Genomic DNA, 13,351 nt, shown 5'->3' on the forward strand with positions numbered 1-13,351 from the left:
TTGGAGACACAGGAAGCAGGAGCCACACTATCCGCAACCCGCCATCCACTTGTCTCTGCCAAACAATCTCACTTGCTAGCACTGCTTCTCTGCAATCTGCAATCCACACTCCACCACTTGCTGGCTCAGCCACCATCTTCTTGCTAGCCCCCATTTTCTGCTAGCGTAGCCACAGCAGTTATATTAGTGGCCAATGGCTCACTGGTTACAGCTGACATCCAACTAGCCACAGCTGATGGCCATCCAATCACAGTTGATGGCCATTTACTACCTGAGCCAGCACTTTTCCACGTGAGGCCAAGAGCCTGGAAACTGCACTCCTGGTTCTGTCCCCACACTCCACCCCTACAGGGTCTCGCCTCAATCTACGCGACAAGCATCTTCCCTGAGGGGCCCTGTGGAGGCGCCTGGAGGTGAATGCAATATCCTGGATACAGCCAGGCTCTCTGGGCACAGCCAGGGTTTCTCAGGGCACCTCTAGTCCTTCTGGACACAGCCAGACTTCCTGGGCTTCTTAGGGTACCACCAGTCTACCCGGACACAGCCAGGGCCTCTCAGGGCACTGCCACTCTCTCTGGGCACAGCCAGACTTCCTAGGCTCAGCCAGGGTTCTCAGGGTACCACCAGTCTTCCTGGGCACAGCCTGTCTTTCTCACATATTCTCCATGGCTGCTGGTCAAGACACAAAAGCAAACATCCATCAGTTCCACTACATGGTGGTATGTTCCCAAGCAAACAGTCAAGTGGTCCATTAAATTAGGGATGGAGCCCATTCCCCATAGTCCACAGTCATTCGCCAGGGCTGTGCATTAGCCTCACAATGTGTGCCCTCTCCGCAGGGCTAAGGCTCCAGGTCCTCCCCAACCTGGGGGTGAGGGCCTCAGCAAGCACTTCCTAGCCCACATGGCTGCAAAGTCCTTCGCTTTCTCTGGCCTATGCTGGTTGGAGAACCGTCCACGTCTTCCCACCCCTCCACGGGGTCCAGCTCTCAGGTAGCTGCTCCTCCCGGTCTTCCTGAGACTGAGTGTTCATAGGCACAAACCGCTCCACTGCCCTTCGGAGAGCTTTGGCCGGCACCGTACCCTGCTCGCTGCGCCATTTGTCGTGCGGGGCAGCCTGCGGGGTCTCTGGTCCCGCTCCCCACATAATGCAGGACATGGTGAGGCCAAAAAGGAACACCCACGGAGCCATAGGTAGGGGAGTCATACCACTATATTCTTGCAGCTGGGTTAGAGACACGGGAAGCAGGAGCTGCACTGTCCGCAACCTGCCGTGCACTTCTCTCTGCCAACCAACCTCACTTGCTAGCTGCAATCCTCCTCTCTGCAATCCGCAGTCCACACTCCGCCACTTGCTAGCTCAGCCACCATCTTCTTGCTAGCCCCCATTTATTGCTAACTCAGCCACAGCAGTTATATTAGTGGCCAATGGCTCACTGGTTACAGCTGACGGCCAACTAGCCACAGCTGATGGCCATCCAATCACAGTTGATTGCCATTTACTACCTGAGCCAGCACTTTTCCACATGAGGCCAAGAGCCTGGAAACTGCACTCCTGGCTCTGTCCCCACAAAGCTACTGCTAGAATAAGTTAAACATTACGAAATGAATAGAACATATAAGAATCTAACTCATTTTGGAGGAAAAAGAAGAGGACAAATAGAGCGCTCAGAATATAGCTATTAGGAGTGGGGCAGGAATTAGACGTGTCTCATGCTATTGAATAAATACGTCTAGGTGTCAAGCATCAGAACTTTTTGCCCATTAATGTTAACCATCTTTTCATTGACCCAGTTTAAATTCCATTGAGAATGATTATAACACTCCTTGTGTGCCCCCTCAATTCCTTGATTGTCTCATTTTGTTACACTGGTTTTGCTAAGTCGACATTCATTGTTATAATTCAGTTTTCTGTGTGTACCTATGCAGTTCAGTGTCTAGAGAAAAATATCTGACTGTTCTTACCAGTCGCACTGTAAGTTCATGATTACCAACCTCACGTGTTCCTTTTTACTGCCTGACAAATATATCATATTACTGAGTGTATTCATCTTCCGCTGTCCTAGGTAGCTATTTCATATTGTATACTTTCCTCTGAAACCTCTATCATCCTCACTCTCACCTGTGATCTTGCTTCCTCTTTTACCGAGAGGTTGAAGCAAACAGCAGACAACTTCCACATGCTCCCATCTCCACATTTACTGCCTACATCCCTCTGGACTCGTATGCTGTTCTTTTTATGCATGAATTGTGAGCTAAGGCCGACCCTTTCCCTCCCCTTTTGCCTACTCTAGTGCATTGCTAGCTGTTACATCATAAGATTTTTCCTTTCTGTGTCATTTGCATAATCACATCATTTCCATCAGCTCACAGACATGCATTTTTTCCTCCCATCTTAAAGCAAAATATAAAATCTCTCTTAATCCCACTTTCTTTACCTGCTACCAACCATTTCTCTGTTCCACATTATAGAAAAATTACTTCCAGCTGTTGCATATTTTGTCCATTTTTCTCATTCTCCTCTTTCTTGCCATTTTCCAGTCAGGTGTGTGCGCCCATCACTTTATGCAAACTGCTTTTATCAGTGTCACTACTGACCTCCACATTGCTACATTTCATCATCATTTCTCAGTCCTAGTCTGACTGATTTGTCTAGACTCATGTTATTTGTCATGGCTCCTTCCCTCTAAAACACGTTCTTCTCTTAGCTCCCAGGACCCTGTCCTGGTTTCTCCTTACCTTTCTGGCCACTCCTTTTCAGTCTCCCTTCTGCTGCCTCCTAATCTCCCTCGTTCCACCCTGAGTCTTTGCATCTTTTCCGTTTATACCGTAGTGTTCTCCCAGGTCCTTGCTGATGACTCCTACTGTGTGTCTCCTGCTGAGACCTCTCTCCACTCTTCTCCTTAAAATCTCTCTTAACCACCTACTTCAAACGTTCATAACTTTGATTCTTATTTTTTCTGAACCTGTCTGCGTGACCCTGTGTGGGGGCAGAGCCCCAGAAAGTAGTTTACAGGCTCTCGGCCTCACGTGGGGGGGTGCTGGCTCGGGTAGTAGATGGCCATCAGCTGGGGCTGGTTGGCCGTCAGCTGTAGCCATTGAGCCATTAGCCACTAATATAACTGCTGCGGCTACGAAGGAGAGCTGAGGAGAGTAGAGGAGAGTGAAAGAGAGTCGTCGGTGGGTTGCAGACAAAACGGACAGCAGGTCGCACGTCCAGTGAACCCAGCCTCCAGTGAGACCGTAGTGGTATGACTCCCCTACCTATGGCTCCGTGGGTGTTCCTTTTTGGCCTCACCATATCCTGCGTTCTTGTATGGGGAGCGGGAGCAGAGACCCCGCAGGCCTCCCTGCACGACACCCTGCTATAAGTCAGAACATGTCACTCCCCTGTTCAGGACCAATCTCCACTGCCCCCAGCTCTGCTGGCTTCGTATCTTAACTGCAAGCCAAAGTTCTTAAGGCCCTAAATGACTGGCTCACTTTATCTTTCTATTTTCTACTACTCTTCCCCTTGCTCACTGTACTCCAGCCACGCAGGTATCCTTTCTGGTCCATGAACGTGCCAGACATATTCTTGTTTCAGGGATTTTGCACTTATGTTCCATCTGCCTGGAATGCTTCTCCCACTGATATTCCCTGAGTTCCCCCCCGCCCCCCGGACTTTATTCAAAGTTACTGAGTGATGACTTACCACTTTTTCTAAATTTTTATTTCCTCCCCAATGCTTTATTTCCCCCTTTCCTGCTTTATGTTTGCTCCTTAGCATTTAACGCTAAGGTACTGACTATATTACATGTTTATTTTGTTTATTTTTGTCTCTGTCACTGGACTATAAGTGCTACATGGGCAAGTTTTGTCTGTTTTGCTCACTGCTGCATATCTAGCTCTTCAAATATTTTAAATTATATTGAGTTAAAGGAAGCATTATACTTTTGGATTCCAGATTCTAGTTAAAGAGGACCATGGTTGGTGTTTTTGACTGTGATTTCACTTCAGTGGTCACATAAGTGGTCACAAACTACCAGTAATAATCCTTCAGCAAACTTGTTTTTATAATTTATGGTTATTAAAATTAAGGTCATTTGGGCAATTTAAGTTTTCATTTTAAAAATGCTTCGGTAAAGTCTTTTATGGTGATTTTTCAAAAAAATTGTGTTTTATCATCATTCTAGATGGCTAATTGTAACTAGGTATTCAAATCCATATTTTAAATGAACAATTGCAAAAAGTTATCTTTTTTCTTCAAACTTTTTGTTTCATTGTAAAACTATTTTTTTCTCTTCAGCGTTCTTTCTGATAGGAGCTGTTTGAGAGTTACAGCTGGTCCCACTTCACTGGATCTTGATGTTAATGTTCAGAGAACTCTGGATAACAACTTAGCAACTGAAGCTTATGAAAGAAGAATTAAGCGCCTAGAACAGGAGAAACTTGAACTTAGTAGAAAGCTTCAAGGTAAATATATTGTTGTAAAGATAATATTTTCCCCTTTTTTGTATTTTCATTATTTTTATAGTGTTTTTAAAATTTATTTTAAATTATAGTTTACTTATTATATTAGTTTCAGGTGTACAACACGGTGATTAGACACTTACTTATATAACTTATGAAATGATTTCCCTCCATCCCCGTAAGTCTAGTAACCACCTGACACCTTACATAGTTATTACAATGTTATTGACTATATTCCCTATACTGTATTTGACATCCCTGTGACTATTTTAATGACTGGCAGTTTGTACTTCTTAATTCCCTTCACTTTTTTTGCCCATAGGAGTTTCTTATGTTCCTATGTATTTCTGTACTATCAGTATGTTCCTATGTATTTCTGTACTATCAGTTGTAATGTCTCCTCTTTCATTTCCAATTTTACTAACTTGAGTGTTCTCTCTTTTTTTTTCTTAGTCCGGATAAAGGTTTGTCAGTTTTGTTCATCTTTTTGAAGAATCAGCTCTTAGTTTTATTTCTCATCTCTGTTTTATTTCTGCTCCGATCTTTATTATTTCTTTCCTTCTGCTAACTTCGGATTTAATTTATTCTTTTTCTAGTTCCTTGAAGTGTAAGATTAGATTGTTGATGAAGAGCTTTCTAATTTCTTAATATATGCCTTTATTGCAATAAACGTCCTCTTAAAACTGCTTTTGCTTCATTCCACAAATGTGATATGTTGTATTTCTATTTTCATTTGTTTTGAGTTAATTTTTTATTTCTCTTCTGATTTCGTCATTGACACACTGGTTGTTCAAAAATGTGTTGTTTAGTTTACACGTATTTGTAGATCATCTCATTTTTCTCGTGTTGTTGATTTTTAGTTTCATACCATTGTGGTCAGAAAAAATATTTGGTGTGATTTTAATCTTCTTAAATTTGCTAAGATTTGTTTTGTGTCCTGTCATATGATCTATCCTGGAGAATGTTCCATGTGCACTTGAGAAGAATGTGTATTCTCCTGATGTTAGATGGGAAGTTCTGTACATGTCTGTTAAGTTCATTTGTCCTAAAGTATGCTTCAAGTCTAGTATTTCCTTGTGTATTTTCTATCTGGATGATTTATCCATTGCTGATAATGGAGTATTGAAGTCTCCTACTATAATTATATTATGTATTTCTCCCTGAAGATCTGTTAGCTTTACTTAATTTATTTCAGTGCTTGGGTGTTGGGAAGCATAGGTATTTACAATTTTTATATCTTCTTGATGCATTGATTCCTATATCATTATATAATTGGTGAATTCAATCCATTTACAGTTAAGATGGTTATTGATACGTAAGGACTGTTATTACTGTTTTTTTCTTTCTGGTTATTTTGTATCTCTATTTTTTCTTTTTCCTTCTGTTTCTTTCTACCTTTGTAAGTTAGTGGTTTTCCATGGTGACAATTCTACCTTTTTAAATGTTTCATGTCTATGCTCTACAGTTTTGCTTTGTGGTTACCGTGAAATTTACATAAAACATCTCATTGGTAAAACAGTCCTTTTTGTGCTGATAGCAACTTATCTTCATACACTTTTACTTCTCCCCTTTTATGGTTTTGATATCACAGATCTTATTATGCTGTGAATTTGTTACCAAATTGTAGGGGCTATCGTTGTTTTTCATGCTTTTTACCTTTAACATTTATGCTATAATTGTTTAACACACTTCTAAAATAGAATTCCAGTTTTCTATTTATCACCTTCATCAGAGTTTTATGTACTTTATCTGTTGGTTCAGCTTGAAGAGCTCATTTCAATTTTTCTTATAAGGCAGATCTAGTAGTGAAGTCCCTCAGCTTTTGTTTATCTGAGAAAGCCTTTATTTCTTTCTAATATCTAAAGGATACCATGTTTCCCTGAAAATAAGACCTAACCGGAAAATAAGCTCTAGCATGATTTTTCAGGATGACGTCCCCTGAACAGAAGCCCTAATGCGTCTTTTGGAGCAAAACTTAATATAAGGCCTGGTCTTATTTTCAGGGAAACAACGTAATTTTGTTGGATAGAGTATTCTTGGCTGGCAATTTTTTTATCTTTCAATACTTGGAACATGTCATTCCTCTCTCTCCTTGCCTGCAGGATTTCTGCTGAGAAATTTACTGATAGCCTAATGGGGATTCCTTCATAGGTTACTTTTTTTTTCCCCTTTAAAATTATTTCTTTATCATTGACTTTTTTATTTTATTTTATTATTATTCCCCATTGTCTTTTTTTATTATTATTAAATTTATTGGGGTGACAATTGTTAGTAAAATTACATAGATTTCAGGTGTACAATTCTGTATTACATCATCTATAAATCCCATTGTGTGTTCATCACCCAGAGTCAGTTCTCCTTCCATCACCATATATTTATCATTGACTTTTGACAGCTACATTATAATGTGTGTTGAAGGTCTTTGGGCATTGAGATAGTAAAGTGTTCTATCAGCTTCATGGACTTGTATGTCCTGTTCTTTCCTTAGTTTGGGTAAGTTCTCATCTATTATTTCTTTAAATATTCTCTGCCCCCTTCTCCCTCTCTTCTCCTTTTGGTGTATCCATTATGTTGGCTTTTATAATGGAGTCTGATAACTCTTGTAGGGTTTCTTCACATTTTAAAATACTCATTCTCCTTTCACCTGAATCATTCTCATACCTGTCCTTCAGATCGCTGGTCTCTCTTCCATACGGTCTGCTTTATTTCCAGTGCTTTCAAATGCATTCTTCATTTCATTTCTTGAGTTTGTTGGCTCCAGAATTTTTGTTTGGTTCTTTTATATAATTTCACTTTCTTCAGGAACTTACTTCTTCTGTTCGTTAATATTATTCCTGAGTTTTTTGAATTGCCTTTCTGAGTTTTCTTATAGCTTGTTGAATTTCTTCATAACAGCTATTTTGAATTCTTCATTAGATCACAATATTCCATGTTTTTGAGTTTGGTTGCTGGAGAATTGTTTTCTTTTTGTGATGCTGTATTACCATGATTTTTCAGTGTTTCATGAAATGTGCCTCTGCTGTCACATTTGAAGTAGCAAACATTTCTCTTATTTAGTGGGTAAGGCTTTGTTTGTTTACTTTGGTTCTAAATCCAACAGGTTGGCAATCAGAAAACTTTCTTTTGTTTTCCAGAAGGTGGCGATATAGCACAAGTTTTTAGTTTCTCTTACCGGAACTGACTCACTTCTCAAGTTTGGAGTGCACTTAAATATGATGATGGCAGAGTGGGGGGAGGTGTGTGCTTAGACTTGGAGCTTTGGGTGTATTTATGGCCCAAAGGGGGGATCCTAGAGTGGGGGAATCCCAGAGGTCTGTGGGCAGACAGCAGGAAATTTGTTCTTCAGTTGTATTTGTCTGCCTTCTTCCTGTTCTTGTCCTTTTCCCCAGTCACTGAGGTCTCTTCTCAGAAATTGGGGTATTGCTGGAGAGCCAAGGGGTCTGTCCAGCTGCAGCTCTCATGGTCAGGCTGACTTTTACTCACCACTCTCACTTCCACCTTTGCTAGAGAGGTCGCTGCTGCTACGGCCTCTGCAGCAACTCCCTTGGCTCTGTGGCCTTCTCTGAGGTACAGTCCGGCAACTTTTGGATGTGCAGATGGATGGCTCTCTCGGGTATATTGGTGTGCTGTACAGAGCACTTTGCTTGGTTATGGATGTCCAATTAGTTGTAAATCGAAGGAGGTAGAAAAAAGGAATGACCCATGTCACATGATGCTTTGATTTTAAAATGGTGCTATACATACTATAAAGTGTGCAAGTATTCTATTTAAGTATAAGCCCAAGCCCCATAAAAGTTTAAATATGTGTACATTCATGTACAAGCAATATATAGAACATTTCTAGCGTAGTATAAAGTTTCCTCATGCCCCTTGCCAATTTGTAAGCCACCACCCTGAGAGAAACACTATCTTAATTTTTTCACCATTAATTCATTTTACCTGTTCATGAACTTCATGTAAATGGCATCATACAGTATGTTCTCATTTGTATCTGGCTTCTTTCACTCAACATGTTGTTTTTCAGATTCATCCATGTTGTGTATATATCAATAGTTTATTCTTTTTTTCATACTGCTGGTTAGTATTACATTGTACATAAATACAAAAAAGGTTTGTTTATCCAATATCTTAATGGATTCTAGCTTATGTAAGAAAATACAACAGATTGGATGGCTTAACAACAACAGAAATTTCTCACAGTTCTGGAAGCTAGAAATCCAAGATCAAAGTGCCAACATGGTCAAGTGAGGGTTTATAGCCAGTACCTTCATGCTGTGTCGTTTCTCCAAGGGTTCTCTTTTATTAGGCACTAATTTCATGGCTTAAGCACCTCCCAAAGGCCCCATTTCCTAATAACATCATCTTTGGAGGTTAGGATTTCAGCATATGAATTTGGGAGGGACACAAACATTCAGGTCATACCATCTAGTCCATTGTTGTTGACTATTTGGGTTATTTCCAGATACTGACTATTACAAGCATAGCTTCTGAGAATATTATTATTATTATTATTATATTTTTTTGGTGATCATATGTGCTTATGTCTCTTGGATGTCTACCTAAGAGTAGGATTTCTGGGTCATAGGTTAGAGTATTTTCAGCTTTAGAAGGTATTGTCGAAGCGTTTCCAAAAGTGATTGTATCAATAGTTCCACTAATAATGCATGAGTGTTGTTTCCTTTATATTCCCATCAGAACTTAATATCAGTAGCTTTTATACTTTTAGCTCTTACAATGTCTGTGTAGTGGTGTCTCATTATGATGTCAATTAGTGCTTCCCTAGTAAGTACTGACATGAGTATCTTTTCATATATTTACTATCCTTTTGGATAGTAAGTCTTCTGAAGTCCCTGTTCAAGATTCTTGCCCATTTTTTTTCTATTAGGTTTTTATGTCTTTTTGAAAACTAATTTCTATTCTGCCACTTCTCAAACAGTATAAAAACTTTACAAAAACACTTTGTGTGATTGTTGTTCTATATTTGACCTCTCTGTTGTAAACCTATTGATAAATTTATTTTATTGTTTAAGTTTTTATTACTTACTAATTTTTTTAAAAATATCTTTTTATTTACCCACATGTTTACCCTTTTTTTCTCCCTAATGATTCATGTTTCCATCTGGAATAATTTTTTCTTTAATCTGAAAAACTTCCTCTAGTATTTCTTGTGATATATGTGTTTTGTGACAAAAATCTCTCAGATTTTGTTTGTCTGAGATGTGTTTATTCTGCCTTCATTTTTAAAGGATATTTTGCTGTGTTAGAAATCTAGCTTGGCAGTTTTTTTTTTTCTTTAATGTTATACAGATATTATTCCATTGTTTTGTGACATCCATTATATTTGAAAAGCCAGCTGTTAACCGTAGTCTTTTGAATGTATCTTATTTTCCCTCTTGCTGCTTTTAAGGTTTTTTTTTCTTTAACTGCAGTTTTGCTATGATCTGCCTAGGTGTAGTTTACTTTGTATTAATAGTATTGTATTAATATTTAGGATGCATTGAGCTTTTGGAATGATTGGGGTGCATTGAGCTTTTGGAATCTTAACTGGTATCTTTTATCAGTTTTGGAAAATTCTAAGCTATAATCTCTGGATATTTCTTTTGCCCCATTTACTCTCACCTCTCCTTCTGTGACTCCAATTGTGTATATCTTAGACTGTGTGCCACATTTTTTATCCTGTTCCTCGCATTCTTAGTTCTGTTTGTGTTTAATTTGAATATTTTTAATTGACTTGCCTTTAGGTTCATTAGTTTGTCTTCCACTGTGTCTATTCTGATGTTAAGTCCATCCAGTGAGTCTTCATTTCATATATTTTCTCTTTTCGTTTAAGAATATCCATTTGATTCTTTCTTCCAGTTTTCAGTTCTTTGTTGACATTTTTCATCTTTTTGGTTATCTTTTCCTCTGTTTTCTTTAATATACTAATAATAGTTATTTTGAAGTCCTTGTGTGGTAATTCCAACACCTGGATAATCTGTGGGTCTGTCTCTATTTCTGTTCTTGTCTTCTGATTATTGATCACATTTTCATGCTTTTCCAAATGTGTCATAATTTTTATTGAATGACAAATATTATGGATAAAAATAACAGAGAGAATGATGTTTTTTTTATTTCACTCCATATAGGGTTTCCCTTTCATTGTCTAGTTGGAAATTGAGCTAGGACAGGCTGGTTTGCAGATTTAATTAGACTCAACCTACTTCTGGGTTCAAATGTCATGAAGGGAGAACAAGATAGAGCTTGGTTGGGGCTCTTTCTCCTTTACTCCGTAAACTGTGGGAGATTTATTCTGCGCTTCACCCTCCTACCCCATGGCACTTCCAAGTATGGCAAATGTCTTGATGGGGAGACTGGCATGTGTTTGAGATAGACCCTCTTCTTCAAGTAAGCCTTTGCCTCTGAATACTCCAATATCATAGGATATTTCAGTCTGACTTTTAGAAGCTCCTTAACTTCCCTGCAGCCCCCAGATACAACAATATAGTATAACGACAAGAGCACCACATATTTAGGGCTCCTGAGGTTTCTATATTGTTATACCAGCTCCACCTATTCTCCAGAAGCTATGTTTGTTTTTTCCCCCTAGCCTAATTTTCCTCAGTTCAGGGCAAACTTGAGCCTAAACCCCCTCACAGAACGGGGTAAGGTTCCGAGGTAATAGGCAGCTGTCATAGCCCTTTCAACTCACTATGGCTCATCCTTCTCTGGTTAATTAGTCCTCTTGGTTTTCCCAGATACATGATGTTTGTAAAAATAAGATTTTTGCAAATTATGTAGTATATTTTTACTTTTTGCAGTGGGAGCAATAGAACAGTAACCTGTTGTTTCCTACTCCATCTTATTCTGAATGAGAAATTTCTATGTCCCAGGTTTTTTTCATGGTTTGAATTACTCAATATGTTCTTAGAGAGTATTGTTACCTGTGATTGGTATAATTTGCATAAAGCAAACCGAATGAAAATATAAGATCATTGCCTTTTGTTATTAACACCTGTTTTATACAGTGGCATAGATTAACATTTCAGCCAACTCAGCCATTTATCAGCTATCTATTGAGCACCAACGAGCCAGAAACTGTTCTGCATATGACTGGGAATATAATAACAGAAAAAGAAAAAATGCCTGCCCTTGCACTGCTTGCATTCTACTTTGAGGAGACAGATAATAAATCAAATACAAAGTAGGGTCATCAGCTGAGTATACGGAAGATGGAGAATGTATTAGATTTTTGACAAGAAAAAGAAAAGATGTGGAATGGTCAGTTTAGAGAAGAGTAAATGGACTAAGGAAATATTTTAGGATTGTTAGGCATCGATGGCCAAGATATTTCAAGTTAGTAGGCATGAATTTTAGATGACAGTGTTTTCTTCAGCCACATTCAGCTTCTAGGGGGAAAGCACAGAACAGGAGTCAGCCAAGATGGGGGCCTTCTAGGTGAAGCACAATCACGGAAAGCAGGGCAAAGAAATCATGGTGCGCATGCGAAGCAGGATTGTAGTCACAGACCAAGGACTCTAACCTACAAATAAGGAAGAAAAGAGAAAAGTGCTAGCAACAGTGGATTGACATTCTTGGTGAGAATGAGGACTTACTGAAGTGGTCCCTAGCGTGAGCTGTGAGCATAAGACGTAGTCAAAGGGTGGTATATTCGAAATCAAGACTTTGGAGGCTGCACAGTTATTAATAATGACAAAGTCTACAGTAGCATTTCTCAAGTATTGGGGGCAGGCTAATTCCTTGGTGTGAGAAACTCTAAGATAGAGCCCCCGATACCTTGTCCCCAGATACTAAATGTCTCCAGCAATCTCCTAGCACTAGGTCAGTACTACCCACCTCACCTCCACCACAGACACACACACTTTTCTAAGTTCACAGACGTCTAGGATACGACCAGTGGATTCGGTGGTTGTGCTGGAGAGAAGTCTATCAGCTGGGTTGTTTTGGGCTGCAAGTAATAGATTTCTTAAATAATACGGATTCTGGCTTAATCGCAACGTAAGCCGGAAGTGGACAGTTTTCAGTGCTGATGTCAGGGCTAGCGTCTCTATGATGGTATTGGCTGTCCCCTGTTGATTCCACGGTACTGCCAAAGTTCCAGACATCATGTCTTCACACATCTACAACCCAAAAAACAGGAAGTTTGATTTCCTTTCATACATCTCTTACTTAATGAGAGATTAAAATCTTTCCATGAAGCCACGCCCCCCCAGTGGACTTTTATCAAGGTACTATTAGTTGTAACCAAGTCCCATACTAATTCCTAACTAATGCTGATAATGTAGGATGGGATTACCATGACTGACTTATAGAACCCACTTACCTGTGCACATTGTAGCCTGATACTTGAGTTTGGTTCACAAGCAAGAAGAGAGGAATAGTTGCTGGGTAAATAAAAACCCAACAGTGCCTGCCGTAGGGGATTTGTGTGCCAGAGAAGCTAGCGTATCAGGTAGATTGTCAATTTTTATGTTAAAGTCACTAAGAATAATAAAAAGCGTTGTAATAGAAAGAGGGATAGTAAACAGTGTGTAAAATTGTTATTCAAAGAGAAAGAAAGACAGTGGATAACTATAATGAACAGGTAATGGGCTTTGTAGCAGACCTGGGACTTACAGGGAGGACAGAGGTAACAAAGAGGAGCAAGGATACCTGCCCCACCTCATCCTTTGCAGTATGTGGGGTGTGGGAGGAAAAATAGCTCCTACTGATGTCCACGGACTATTTTTACGTCTCCTCATTTTCTTCTCCCAACTTAAATGTCTTTAAAATATTTAAACAAAGGGTATTCTTTTAAAAACAATAAATAGAATAAGCACCAATTTGTAGCATGTTTATACTCAAAGAAATACTTATTAGGTATAGAAGATCATGGCTGGATGCACAGGATGATGTATCTTACA

At 39.4% G+C, this 13,351-nt stretch overlaps 1 protein-coding gene across 18 annotated transcripts in view; it reads left to right on the forward strand.

Moving 5' to 3' along the window:
• The window catches only part of CDC42BPA (CDC42 binding protein kinase alpha), a 202,594-nt gene that overhangs the window by 104,234 nt on the left and 85,009 nt on the right, over positions 1 to 13,351 (forward strand). For all 18 annotated transcript variants that reach the window (XM_074316911.2, XM_019730880.3, XM_019730876.3 and 15 more), the window contains one exon: positions 4,288 to 4,454. In XM_074316911.2, the coding sequence (XP_074173012.1) occupies positions 4,288 to 4,454 (167 nt within the window). The remainder of the gene's footprint in view (positions 1 to 4,287; positions 4,455 to 13,351) is intronic.

Source organism: Rhinolophus sinicus, chromosome 6 (genome assembly GCF_057876585.1).
Source record: "Rhinolophus sinicus isolate RSI-liver-muscle chromosome 6, RSI-T2T, whole genome shotgun sequence".
NCBI classification, from domain to species: Eukaryota; Metazoa; Chordata; class Mammalia; order Chiroptera; family Rhinolophidae; genus Rhinolophus; species Rhinolophus sinicus.